The sequence below is a fragment of the Opisthorchis viverrini genome (genome assembly GCF_000715545.1).
Source record: "Opisthorchis viverrini unplaced genomic scaffold opera_v5_25, whole genome shotgun sequence".
Taxonomy (NCBI): domain Eukaryota; kingdom Metazoa; phylum Platyhelminthes; class Trematoda; order Opisthorchiida; family Opisthorchiidae; genus Opisthorchis; species Opisthorchis viverrini.
Window position 1 is genome coordinate 1,665,549 of NW_008751681.1, and position 13,345 is coordinate 1,678,893.

General features: G+C 42.3%; 2 protein-coding genes across 2 annotated transcripts in view; one reads left to right on the plus strand and one right to left on the minus strand.

Annotated features, from left to right (window-relative positions):
- Positions 1-1,209, plus strand: part of T265_12937 (hypothetical protein) — a gene marked incomplete at both ends in the record, with an annotated part of 55,218 nt that extends 54,009 nt beyond the window's left edge. The window contains one exon of the mRNA XM_009166371.1: positions 1,057-1,209. Coding sequence (XP_009164635.1) covers positions 1,057-1,174 — 118 coding nt within the window. The remainder of the gene's footprint in view (positions 1-1,056) is intronic.
- A 7,218-nt stretch (positions 1,210-8,427) lies between these two features.
- T265_12938 (hypothetical protein) overlaps positions 8,428-13,345 on the minus strand; it is a gene marked incomplete at both ends in the record, with an annotated part of 7,733 nt that continues 2,815 nt past the window's right edge. The window contains 3 exons of the mRNA XM_009166372.1: positions 8,428-8,807; positions 10,308-10,507; positions 11,519-11,777. Coding sequence (XP_009164636.1) covers positions 8,715-8,807; positions 10,308-10,507; positions 11,519-11,777 — 552 coding nt within the window. The remainder of the gene's footprint in view (positions 8,808-10,307; positions 10,508-11,518; positions 11,778-13,345) is intronic.

Sequence of the window (13,345 nt, forward strand, 5' to 3'; positions counted from 1 at the left end):
ATGGTGTTCTTCTTGTCAGTTTCTTTCCACATTGTATAGATGAGTGTCTGGAAATCTAGACACCTCGAAAGGATTGTAGTAGACTAGCACTAAACTCCTTTCCCATTCACTTGTATCCCAAGGCATTAAAATAAATTATGATCATCTGGCTTAGAAGCACCAGCGTCGAACACTGATGCTATGTGCTTGACGATTATGAGTACGATTGTATGTCAATGTCCCCATGAAGTTGCGCTCTTTTAGAATGGTCACTTCAGACGGAACATAGTAAATTGGATAAAACCACAGCCAGCATTCTAGCAAATGAGTTCAACATCATGGTACTCAAAATTCCCAGATTCGAACGTTAATGGGACAAACTAAGATCCATCAGTCTGGCTTGTCCATTTCAAAAATGAACCTGTCAGTACAAAGAACACCCTGGAGGTTGCTTCCATCCGTTTCGTAGTAATCTGACAGAATGGTGCAAATAGATTTTGCAGGGGAAATGAATAACACCTTCTTTCAGCTGAAAACAATTAAGTTAAAACACGGATGGATTTATCAGTGTTAGACGTTAATATCTTGGTCTAATTCGTCACTCTCCTGTCACGAAACTAGTTTGTTTGTGCGAGTTTACGTGGAACAAACGTTTGACGGACCTGCGCTACAGTGTATCTGGAGCAAAAAAACAACCGGTATTGAAATTTTAGGGTGGAATGTTCTAGCGTGACCCACAAAAATTTGCGTGTCTGTTCAACTTCCACTGTCATGGTTACAAATCTGGTTTGCCGGTGAACCAGTTTACACACCCATGCAATTCTTTGGAGGTCATAACCACTGTACAATGGGTTTTTTGTTCTGAATAGCACGTGCAAGTTAACTGCAGAGAAATTTTGGGATGAACTAACCGGTTCACACTATATTCAGGTTTTAGGAAACCTCATTTGCAACGGTTTCTCATGTGTACGTAGAGTTCATATGTTAATTTCAGATGGTAAAACACCTCACCTTCTGACTTTTTTTTCGAAAGATTTGCGTCCGATTAAAAACCTCGCCTCCCTTATCTTGCTATAGCCGTGCTGGAATCTTCGAAACAAACTACGTAATCCATGGGGCGTTTGGTGAGAAGAAACAAATCAAAGTACGTGGTCAAGCATCGTACGATGAACGGTATCGTTCAGCTTTTGACTAAAAAATGACCAAAAATAGGAAATACAGTGATTTTACACATCTTTTGAATATTGTTTACTCTGAAATACAACAAAGTGTGAATATGTATGTCTGTTCCTATGACCACCGTTTGGTTAAAATGCAAGCATAAGGGGTAACAGCGCCTCCAAAGGCCGAATGTAAGGGATTCGTGTAGGTCCAATCCCAACTGAGGACACATGAGGACACGCCAATCGTAAGGACATCACAAATGTTTAACATGCATTTCAACAACAACAACGGAGTTCGAATGAAATGACCGTGTTTCCTAGCCATCAATAATGTTGACAGAAAAACTGCCAACACCCGGAAAGTCATCACCTTAATTTTTATTCCAACTTCCAAAAGAATGTAGAATGTCAAGACTTCTCATATCGGTAAAGCGGCCTTATAAACTAATATGCACATCAGTGGCGTAGATCAGATACTGGTAGTCACACAGGAAAGAAGCTTCGATAAATTTGAAATCTTGTTCCCTCTGTTTCTTCTAGCCATGTCTAAAGTAGTCAGTCCATGAGCATTTTTCGCGATTCCCATTCGTGTATGCACATTGACTGTGTGTCAGATTACAATCAGTCAACAGCGTCAAAGCTCAGTGGTCGAATCGGAGCCCTTGTTTGTTCTTCCACAGTTCATATGCATAATAGCAAGTTTCACTTCCTTTTTTTTCGAATCTGCGTTTCCAGATCACAGACAAATGTGTAGAGCCAATAGTCCATTCTTATGGTGATACCGTCAGAATCTGTTAGTCTACCTACGTATGTCCGCGAAGGTGTCTTGTTTTTCAAGTGGGCGAACTAGAAAAGGCCTCAAGCCGACTCACAAATGATTAGTGCAGAACAAATTGGCAAACAATTTACTGATTGCTTACAGAACTTTTCAGAAACGTCGAATTATTTCTACTTCTTCATTAAGGTTACCCAAACCGACTGGTCCCGTAACTGCTTCTAACCTTTTTCTGGTACAATTAGGAGGTCTATCTTTCTGAAGAGGTTTGGATTGGGTTTATATTTTGTTTGGCAAACCAGTTAGATGAAGCAAACTTGATTGCTTCAAACAAAACTGCTTTCAACCGGCAGAAAAAGCTGAAGCTATTGCTAATCTCTTAGGTAAAGGCAGTTGGATGCATTTTATCTTGGCTAGCTGAACTCCCCAAGAGAAGCGACCGGAATAGTTGATAAACTGGAGGGCGTTGATAACTGTGTTAATTGTGCATTTAAAATTACAGGAAAGGGCGATAGATATCCTGGAAAATCTATTTTTTTTCATTTGCTTCCAACACAAATCACAGAATATCAAAGTATCCGGTAACAAGAAGTTATGTTAAATCAGCAGATTCGGTGGGAATTTCCAAGCAAACTGCACGTGTTATTGATCATCAGTGTTTTGAAACTGTCTTCGAGAACAGCATTGGGCCTGGTCAGGCAGAATTTCGTTGTTTTATCTAAGCCCTTATCTCCAATCGGAGCACAGAAAGGATGTCCTCCTCTTCGGATTAAGCCGTATTCACTTACTGAACACTAAACTAACATGGTAACTATACTAACATACAGTAACTAAATATACGACCTGCCGCGCTCTCCTCATGGACTGTGGACCATCTGGTCAAGGATACCCACTCTCTCTATTCCTGTTTAATAGCGTGACCGGCGAGCTAATGGCTCGAACGCTGTAGGGTCTCCAAAACCCCGGTCTTCAAATATCCTCCGGGAAAACCCTATCAATCTGGAATATGCAGATTATTTTGTTTTCGTCTTGCAAGAGGAGAAGACGCAGACCTTTTTGGATGAAGTGGCAGGAATCGTTTGGTATGCACTTTGCGCCCATAAAATGTAAGGTCATGCTCCTGGACAGGCCACATACAATCCAGAGAGACAGTCGAGATTATGGAAGTTGCATTAGTTCTTATTGAAGGGTAACAGATGGAGTAAATACACGAATCTGCAAGGCTCGGGTTACGTTTGCTAATGTGAGACAGGTATGGGGATATACCCCTGAATCTCAAGGGACATGTGTATCAGGCTGCAATATTGGCCGTTTGGTTGTATGGCTGTGAGACTTGACCTGTTTGAGCAGCTGAAGTGAGACGCCTTCAGGTATTCAACAATCGTTGTCTCAGAACCATAGCTCGGCGAATCCGTAAAGAGGTCGTTAGGAAGCGAATTTTTGGTTATGCAACGGGTAATGTCATTGAAGAGTGTGGCCAGCACCAGAAGCTGCGTTAGTTGGGCCATGTGTTCTGTAGGTTGAATTATCGTCTGCCGAGGACAGCGCTGGTTTCTGAGTCCAATTCAGAGGGGCGGAACCAGAGAGGTGGCCAACCTTTGGGTTGATAAAAGGAAATGGAAGAGATTACGAAAAATCTGGGTACTTTCTGTACCAAACGTCTTTCAGGATGGAGACGGCGTGTTCTCCGCTTCGCCTGGTTGGAAACGCTGCAAGATATGGCTACTATTCAATGTCAGTGGCGCCCTTGTTACCAGTTTCCGTCCAGATTTTTTAAATGAGTTTCTGGAGATGTAGACACCGTGGAATGATTGCGGTAGCTATCAATAAGTCCTTTCACCGTCAACTTTCCCTTTTCTTTTCCAAAATAAGGCTTCAAAACAAATCATAGTTATATGGCAGTCAAGCATTAGTGTTGAACACTATGTCAAGCTGTCGATGATGATTATGATGGTTTCGAATTCTCAGCTAACCGGGTGTGGCTACTCTCTTTGAATAATCCATCAAGTCAATCCAGTTATTCTGCCAAGTGGCAAAAAATGAATACACATGAAACCCAATGCTCATTTGTTTTCAGTTTCACATCCAGAGTCTGTTTTACCAAAAACGGGAACCACTGGTGACTGCTTTTAAAGTACTTATTACAATCGACCTATTCTAACCGAGTCTTTCAGTAGATACAAGCGGTGCTTCCGATAAGATCACATCAGGCAAGCACAGTTAATAGGGCTGGGGGATCACAAGTGAGATCTTGCTGATTGAAATTCGGAAGAAACCGGCACCTAACTGAGTACTTTAGTCTCTTCCAGAAACAAGTCTTTGTTTGACCAAGGGAGAGTCAATGCTTTCCCATGCCTCTTCTAAGGATAGAATAACGGGTAACGTGAACTGACGGCAGTCGCCTGTACTCTTTCAAATGTTTTTCACGATGACCTGTGAACAATTAAGGAACTCAGATAGATCAGAACGAAAGACTGAGTTGGATCTATTTGATGGCTTTTACCAGTGTGAAGCTATAGTTCATGGGTCTCAATTCTATATCGGTTCACCCAGTTCGAGTGCAAATAATCTTCAGTAATCCACTGAGGAGACACCACGAAGAAAAAGGTTTTTGGTTGTTCCCGGAGGGCCGGTCTGTCTATTAGGGAAGACCACGCCTGTGCACCGAACCAAGAATAATCACAGAACATTTGTGAAAGCTTGCATAAGGGATTGTTTTCAAACCATCCGTGGTCTGTGATCTACTATGCCTAATCGGTTGGTATTAGCTTGGAAAGTCAGACAACAAACACAAAAATACAAATGCAGACTGAAGCTGGAAACGTGTACAAGATGTGGGAAATGATTGATGTGGACTGGATACGGAAACTGATGAACTTCCGGTAAGTAATATCATTAGCGTGAAGTTTGAACAAACGTCTAATCGCCTGCATGCCATACAGTTATTTCATGCCGTTCAGCTTCGTTTGGAAAGTTAATTGCAGTTATAGTCGTCAAAGTTTTCTAGGGAAGATTTTTGCGAAAGCTGATGGACATGCAATGCACAAATAAAAAAGCCACAAGTCCAGCAGCACAATATTTCAGAAACTGCTATGAAATCAGATCGAGTTGGGGGGAATCAACTGAGATGATTGTATACATTGGAGTTTGACGGCAAGATGTCAGGAGAGTTTTTTTCTTCTAATCAATGATAGAAATCTGCAACGAATATTAACAGCGCTTCTCAGATGCGACTGAAAACGAGGTATCATTGAAGAAAAACGAACGTTTATGATACTCGCCTCAAAAGTTTATCACCCCATCCTTACGAGTTTCGAAGAAACGTACCACCAATTACGCTATGAGAAGTTTTCCGAGCAAATTTATCTCCTTTTTCAAAACACCCGCACAGACTATTACATCATCTGCGACTTTTTGTAAAAATAAGCAATAGCGTATCCTAAAGTGAATAAAAAAGCCCATAAAGTCCCCCATAACTAAGACTCGAGCTTTTATTTAAGCGGTTTCAAGTTCAACTTTTAGTGTTATATTTTGCAGCAGAAATCCATCTCACTACCAAACAGCATATCATCTTCAGTAGACCACAGGAGGATAGGAATCTCCAAACTGAGACTTCATGGTCTGAAGATGCAAAACGGTACCACGTGCATGAAAATTAGTGCCGCTGAGATACAACTGATGGTCAGTGCACTGTCATAATTTGCGTTTTTAGTTTGGAGTAAACATCCCACTAAGGCGTGATTCTGACGGAGTCAAGCGTCTTATTTGTGCACTGGAATCATCAGTTATGACTATGTTCGAGCTCTTCGTGGTGGACAGGAGGGTGGTGTGTTCTCAATAGAAGGTCTTTCTCAATAAATAACAGCCGCATTTCGGCTGTGTGACAAGTTCACAGCTTCATTATTTCGAACGGTGCGAGTTATCATGGAAGTGGGAAGTCGGATAACACAGTCGGCTGGTTGCAGATACCCGTCCCGTTGAAAAAGCCCCAGCCAGCAACACCGACGCAACCCGCAGAAGCATCGTCTAGACAGAGAGGGTACCGTAACCTCAGTGACCGAGTTTTACAGCTACACAAAAGTTCGAGCATCTAGAGCATGTGCAATCACATATTTTCGACTGATTTACTTAAGGGGTAACACATTAAGAATGATGTAACAAAAAAGTATGAAGGTGGGGTGTAAATAGTGGATGCGGAACGATAGATATGAGCAATGCCGTGCGATTTTCCAATTCCCTGGGTACTTGACGCATGTAGCCAAAATTGGAATCTACAGAAGACTGCATGTTGAAGGACGTTAGGAAAGTATAATGCGGGAATCAATTGGAGAATGTTCAGTAACTTATTTTCGATCATCCGCCATGCTATGTAAAGTGAATAAGACTACTCAGATGGCATTGTCAAGTGACGATCGGCGTGGAATTAGTTACTTTCATTTGTGAGGCTCATGGTCGTGTATGGGTTGACATGGGTCTAAAAGTCTGATAACAAGCTAATGGTAGTCAATGTGAGAATATCTGATCAGTCCGAAGTTTAAGGACCAAGCTGCCACACTTGTTCTAAGCCTCAACGCCAAAGGCTAGGAAATCGTGTCTCAGATATTTATCCATTGGTATGCCTGGTGAGAAAGACCGTGAATGATGAGGCATCATTTAGTACAGCTCAGCGTGGCATGCAAACCATCGCACAACGATAAAGTCTGGTGTATTCACATCTGACCGATTTACTTATCTGGGCAGCTGCATTAACGGTGACAGAGGTTGGTGCACACACTATCACGATGCGAACAACATTTCGAACTCGCGTTATTATTGGCGTCCAAAACCAATATCTCAGGAACTGAAGAATCATGTGTACAAGGCTGTGGACCTTGGTCTCTTCATATCGGACATAAGGCGCATTCAGGTTTTAGCAAATGGCAGTGATCTCAATGGATTGGTGCCCAAAGCGAGTACTCGGTGATGAATCAGAATCACTGGACCAGCCAGTGAAACTGGTTGAGCCATGTGCTACGTATCTACTGCGTCCCGAAATACGCATTTTTGAAGTGTTGTGAGAAAAGGCTCACGAAGTATAGACCTTGACTTGTCACGCTAAATTTCCGTATTAAATCCATATGATTGACAATCCTATAGGACACCGCACGTAACCACTGCCATCGGTGAGCATTTCGGCACTTCAATCATTTGGAAAAAGTTTGTAACCGATCGAGAAGTCATTGTCGCCCAAATAAAAAACTACCGATTGCCCAGCAAGCCCTTCTGAAACGATGTCGGCACTTCGTTGTCAGACTGCAAAGTTAAAGTCCGTGTGTCTTTGTATGCCGGCCTCATGTTGAGAGGGGTGCGCACAGGACGCTGGCTTCATTTCTCCTACTTCGACTATGCCCATACATGTGTATTTCGTTGTTAGTTTCAAGGTCTGTGCCGATTTTCGTGGGTACATGAGACTGACTGTAGAGAGTCTCCATCATTCCCCTTTCATTACACCCTTCACTGGGGCATTCCTACTAATGGTAATAAGGCAGTTATTAAGCCAGTTAATTTCTGCTGGCGTATTTGTGTAGTTCATAGGTAGCTTGTAAACTATACACGCAACATCTGGCACTTTGAAGCTTAAATCGTTCAAAGTTACCTTGCGGCCTTTGAGACATATGTTTTCCTATATTTTCGGTAAGCAATCGATATTTTGGCCTTGTTTCTGAGATAAAACCACTTCTCCGGGATCAAAATTATGGACTCTATGGCAGTAAGAGTGATTTTTTAGGACTAGATTTTATAGAAAGCCGACAGGGAATCCGCGTGGATTCTGTTGGAGTGGCATCTCTGTAGCAACTCCGCTGTGAATTGTTGTAGACCACATTTTCTGGATAATTTTGGAGTTTTGGAATTCTCCGCATTTAACCAGCGTGGATGCTTGTCGTACTCAAGATGGATTTGTAAGCGAATTTAGGTGAGGTTAGTTGCTCATCAGCTATGAAAATCCATCATCACCAAGGTGAGCAAAGTGAATAGCAGAAATTGTTCTGCATAGCTTATTCTAGACCATACCGGTTAGATCAAGCTAGGTTAGAAGTACCCATGACACAAAACCCTATGATTAACCCTGCACACCTAGATCTGAATCAAGATTCATAAACAAAGCGGAGCGCCTACGACACCGGAAATTTTGCGTACCGCAAGATGTGACGCTGATCTACACAGTTCACATATATGTAGGGAACTTTCGATCCTGTAACCTTTACTACAAACGAACTCTAGCAAAAAGCAAGCTATCCAATTTCATTTTTGTATGATGAGTGGACAGAACAAATGAGATCATGTCTACATGTCCTGTTTGATGTGGCAGCAAGCCCAAGGGACAAAATGAGCTTCCACTAAGTTCCCCAAACAAAGCGAGCAACCTCTTTCAGCGAACGCTAGCTGAATGGCTCTCGTGTTTGAATTAAGTAACGCTGAGATGACGCACCGTTTTTCCCTTCTAAATAATACAACACGACAAAAGCCAGTTTAGGGACGAATGGGATGTATTGAAAATGGATACTTTGAAAAGCTCAAACTAACCGAACACAGGATGTTTACACCATCATCCCAAATGTCATTAATTGGAAAATCAACTTGATACGATAAAGTACGTATTCATTATCAGAACGCGAACAACTAGCAGTGGGCGGATGTTAGCGAACAATATGTGGATGGAAATATGTGTGACTAGTGGATTGCACATCTGCTCGGCTAAGGGGACTTATGGATAGAATGCGCGATGTCAGTTCGGCATCATGGAGGTGAGAGATAATCTAGTATGCATGGTTTGCAACGAACAGTGACTTGTCTCCTGCAGCCGTGGCCATGTCTGCAGTGAACTGTCCCAAGGCTGCAGCGCCGTTTGCCTACAAGAGATGGAACAATTGGTCAGTCAGTGATAGACAATGAATAAAATAAACGGTGTACACAAGCAGGAATTCCCAAATTACCACCAGAGAGTAATGCTGCTATGACTTTGTGAGTCACAGAAATACCAGACGATACAATTTCACGGCTGCTTGTGGAATGCTATGCAATTGGTTATTGCACCGGACTGTCCCCATAGCTTCTTGAAAGAGGCGGTCAATCTGTTGGATAATTTAGCAGGAGTAATACAGGACCAGATTCACACTTTCATTTTGGAAATTTATCGTTTGGACTGCACCCCACAGCTCATGATTGGCGATTCGACTCAGCGTCGACTACTAATCTGAAAACATGAGGTTCACTGAATCTGTTACCTATTACGTGAAACTCACTTCATAGGTATCAGGAGAGACAAGTAGACGATAAATTGTCAGAGTTTCGTTGACAAAATAGACAGTTGATACAGCAACCATGACATCAATTCCTTCCGCCTTGGATCAAGGAGGACCCAGCAATTCTCCTCAAGCGAATTGCTGAATCTCTTTTACAATCAAATTTTAGCTACATCGGCCTAATAATTGTTCTGCTGTCTGGCCACCTTAAACAATCGTGAAACGAATCAACAGAAATGCAACAGACAGTTGATCGTTCACTATAAAGGGGAAACGCAAACGCAATCAACTGTGGGTCGCGTCTGCAGTGATCACAGGGAGAAACTTCAGTGGCCGCTTCAGGTTGCTATAAAGCGCGTGAACAGCAGCATGATACCTGAAATGACAGGTCTCTTTACACATGTCCTCAGAAGGTGGGTGGAATTTTCTATGAATCTAGCTTGGCCCGCGTAATGTACAGAAACGGGTACAGTAGCCAGTGAGTCTATCAAGTGGCCCCAACACCTAGGTGTTTACACAACTTGACTAACCGCTGCTGCCGTTCGCAAAATGTTTCGGAACTCAGCTTTAGCACCGGTACCCTTCGGAAATTATTACGATGAATGCAGAGTAGAAAACCGTTTACTCTATGAAGTTGCTTGTTCGGATGCAAAAAATTGCATCAGGTCTGAGCTAGTTGAAGACCGTAATATTGGACCACAAAGCATAGATTATACGTCATCCACTCAAAAAGACACAGAATCCATCTAACTCTAAATAAAAGTGCACCAAGGATTAGTATCCTGGTTTGACTAATCAGCCACAGTCGGGGTCTTAAACCTAGTAGCGTAAAATGAGGAGCTTCTGGTGTCAAGCAGTGCAAAATTTGCGGGATGGACATACACAGCTATCTATAATACGTGAACTCGTTAACACTATTTAGTATGTTTAGAATGTTTTTCCAGCAAAGTAGTGTGAACTTGACAAGAGGAAAAAAAGGAGAAGAATGTCCAGAAGCACCGCTTCAAAAACGTTTCACAAAATAGTCACACAACAATACTGACACATGACGGCGACAATGCATTTCAAAATGCTGCGTATTAGAGCGTAAGTTTTCACAGTACATACCTTCGCAAGCTTGAGGAACTCTCCTTGTGCGGCAGCCACATTCTCAGGCTTACCCTTCCAGACATCCAAAACCGATGCTTGTAGTGCACGACCGAAGCTGAAAGTAAGAGCCCATGGCTTCCGACCAGGAACTTTATTAATTTCGTTCAAGTTCTTTGTCGCATCGAGTTCTGACTGTCCACCAGACAAGAAAGTCACACCTAAAAGAAATCAGAAGTATGTTGAAGAATGTATGGTTCTTGATACAGTGGCGCAGTTGAAACCAACTAATATGTATTAACAATAACAACTAATGAAGATCCGTTTGCTTTGGGATGTGAACAGAGGGTACTGCCAAATTCTGAATGACTACCATTCATCATCATCACCATCATCACCCTCATCAACAGCATGACGTCAGCGTTCAACACCGATGATTCGCTGCCGTACAATTGGCATCCACAATGCTGTCTGCCGCAAAGTAAGATCGTTTACTGTAACGCAGTGATTCCTATTCTATCACACAGAAGTTAATGCTCTGAAAAGTCAGCATGGAACCTTAGACAAAGGCCTCGATGTGATTTCGATACTAAATGACTTGAGGTGAACCATGTTGAACGGTACAGTAAGGCCGCAGCCTACTCAACGCATAGTTCGATAAGCAAATAGAGCACTCATTACGAAACCACTTATTGAGAAGTATCTCGTTGCTGGGGTCATAATATAATAGGAGAACATGAATTTACCACGAAAAAGTTTTGAAATATCTTCATTACAAGCGGATGAACAACGGTAACATAAACTCAACTAAAAAATCCAAATAATTCGTTTGGAATTATAAGTATACGAGGTTTTAATTAGTTTTTCAGTCAGCTCTGCGTGGCGAACAAAATCAAGGAAATTAGACAGGCTTCATCCTGTAATCGGTTTCATGATTCTGTGGAGATCATGCTGTGCCTATTCATCTAACTAAATAACGTTCATGCAGAAGAGTTTTAGTTGAGCATGGAGGTGGATAGGATTCAACCAAAATAAAATGTAAATCCGTATGCATTAGACAAGGGACTCTGGAAGCGCTAAGCCTATGTGAACAAGCCGTCTAGTAAAGATCTCCAGTTACAGCTGGGTACTCACTCAGGCGGTTTCACAATATATCACCACAAAGAGTACTACCCTACGAGTATGACAATATAGTTCTCTGAATGATACACCTCCGTGAGCCGGGGACTCACCAGCAACCGCCGGTGGGACAGTGCGCTGTAAAGCCTCCACAGTTGCAACAGCATTTTGCTCAGGGGTGTAGCGTTTCGGACAGGCCTGTCCCGCAGTAACCATGTTAGGCTTAAGCAGCGTTCCCTCCAGGTAAACGTGATGGTCTGCCAAGGCTTTGTACACGAATGACAAAACTTCTTCTGTAACTCTCTGTGCAGTAGCCAAGTCATGGTCGCCATCAGGGAGTACTTCAGGCTCCACGATAGGCACAAGACCATTCTGTAAAACAGTCAACAGGATTCAGTATAATTACCACGTGAAATAAGTGGCCAAAAACTCAAATAAGTCGCATGACAAATAAGATTGTAAACGTCTTTGTCAGTAAATCACCGACTCTGTGGAACAGTTCGCACAACATTTAACTATCCAAGAGTAATCCTAGCATAAAAATGGAGTCAGTCCCATTAGCAATGCTAGAAACCCGTCAAAGCTTGGCAATCTTCATAATCTTCATTAGCATCGGAGCTGTCCTCTCCCCCCCCAGGTGGTCAGTAATTTCTTGTTTACGGTGGAAGTGTTGCTGACCATAAGCGCAAACATTCTCACCGCCAAAAGGTTGACGCGTGGTACAACTGCCCAACAGATGAAATAGTTGACATTTATCAAAAGTCCAGTGTGACTCTAAATGTCTCTGCTGGAAGTGGTTGCAGCATGTGTAAGACAGCTATGCCATTGAGCAGGGATAGCTCACATCCAGACAGTAAAGTCATTGATTCTGAAAGGGTTATCAAGAGCAGACCTTACCGTTCACCTCTTTATAGACCAGATATAAGTCAAGGTCCCGGGAAAAACCCACACTTTTTACCTGTCCTATTGTTTGGACTACTAAATCGAAGGCACAAAGTGTGCTATCTCAAGTAATCTCTTCTCCAAAATCAGAAACAGGAAAGTAACGTTTTCCCTCATTAGTGTTCACTCATCAGCCCTCCTCCATATTCCTTTCGCGCCCGTCTACTGAATATTGCTGTTCATTCTGCTGCCAGTCACTTAACTAATGTAAGTATATCTTACTGATACATTAACAAATACACCAACGACCGGAGACCAAGGTGGAGCGCACAAATATCCTGAGCATTGTATAATCAAAGATCAAAAGAGTGACAATGAGTAATAGTAGGTTGCGAAATCCAAAGAGATTGATTATTGTATGCAGGAAACAGTCACATTCTCTTTCAATAGACTCGATCAGCTGGTCAAGAAGAAGACTTACAAAAAATGAACCAGCATGTCACTCGCGTACAGTTGTCTTGAACGATGGGCTAAGCACTGAAATAACAATTCAACTGGCTTTTTGCAACACAAGTGCTGAGAACCAGAAGAACAAATGAATCACTGACATCAGTCCCCATTATCAAAATCATGCATTGTAAAAGTCGTCTCTTTAACGTAATAAATTGCTCAGCTTGGATGTTTTGCACCCTACACTTTCACAAAGGACAAACAACATCATAATTGACAGCAACATCAGATGAAACCACTGGTGATTCACTGTATTACGACCAAAAATGGAGGATGCTGCAGTCCTGTTAGGCAATTCAACTTTTCCACTACAAACCATATGGAAGGGAAATAGAATGCTGATAGAGTGGTGCTCTCTGAAAGTGATACCAATCTTCAAAGAAACAAGAACCTCGTGCAAAACCGTCGTGACATCAACTTGCCAACGCAACACAGGGGATGTCTTTGTTATTATATGGTGGGGCTAAGTCAACTCCCTGAAGACGCAAACTCCTAAGAACCAAGCCGGTTTTCGTCCTCGCCTAAGGTATGCTGACTTCAATATATAT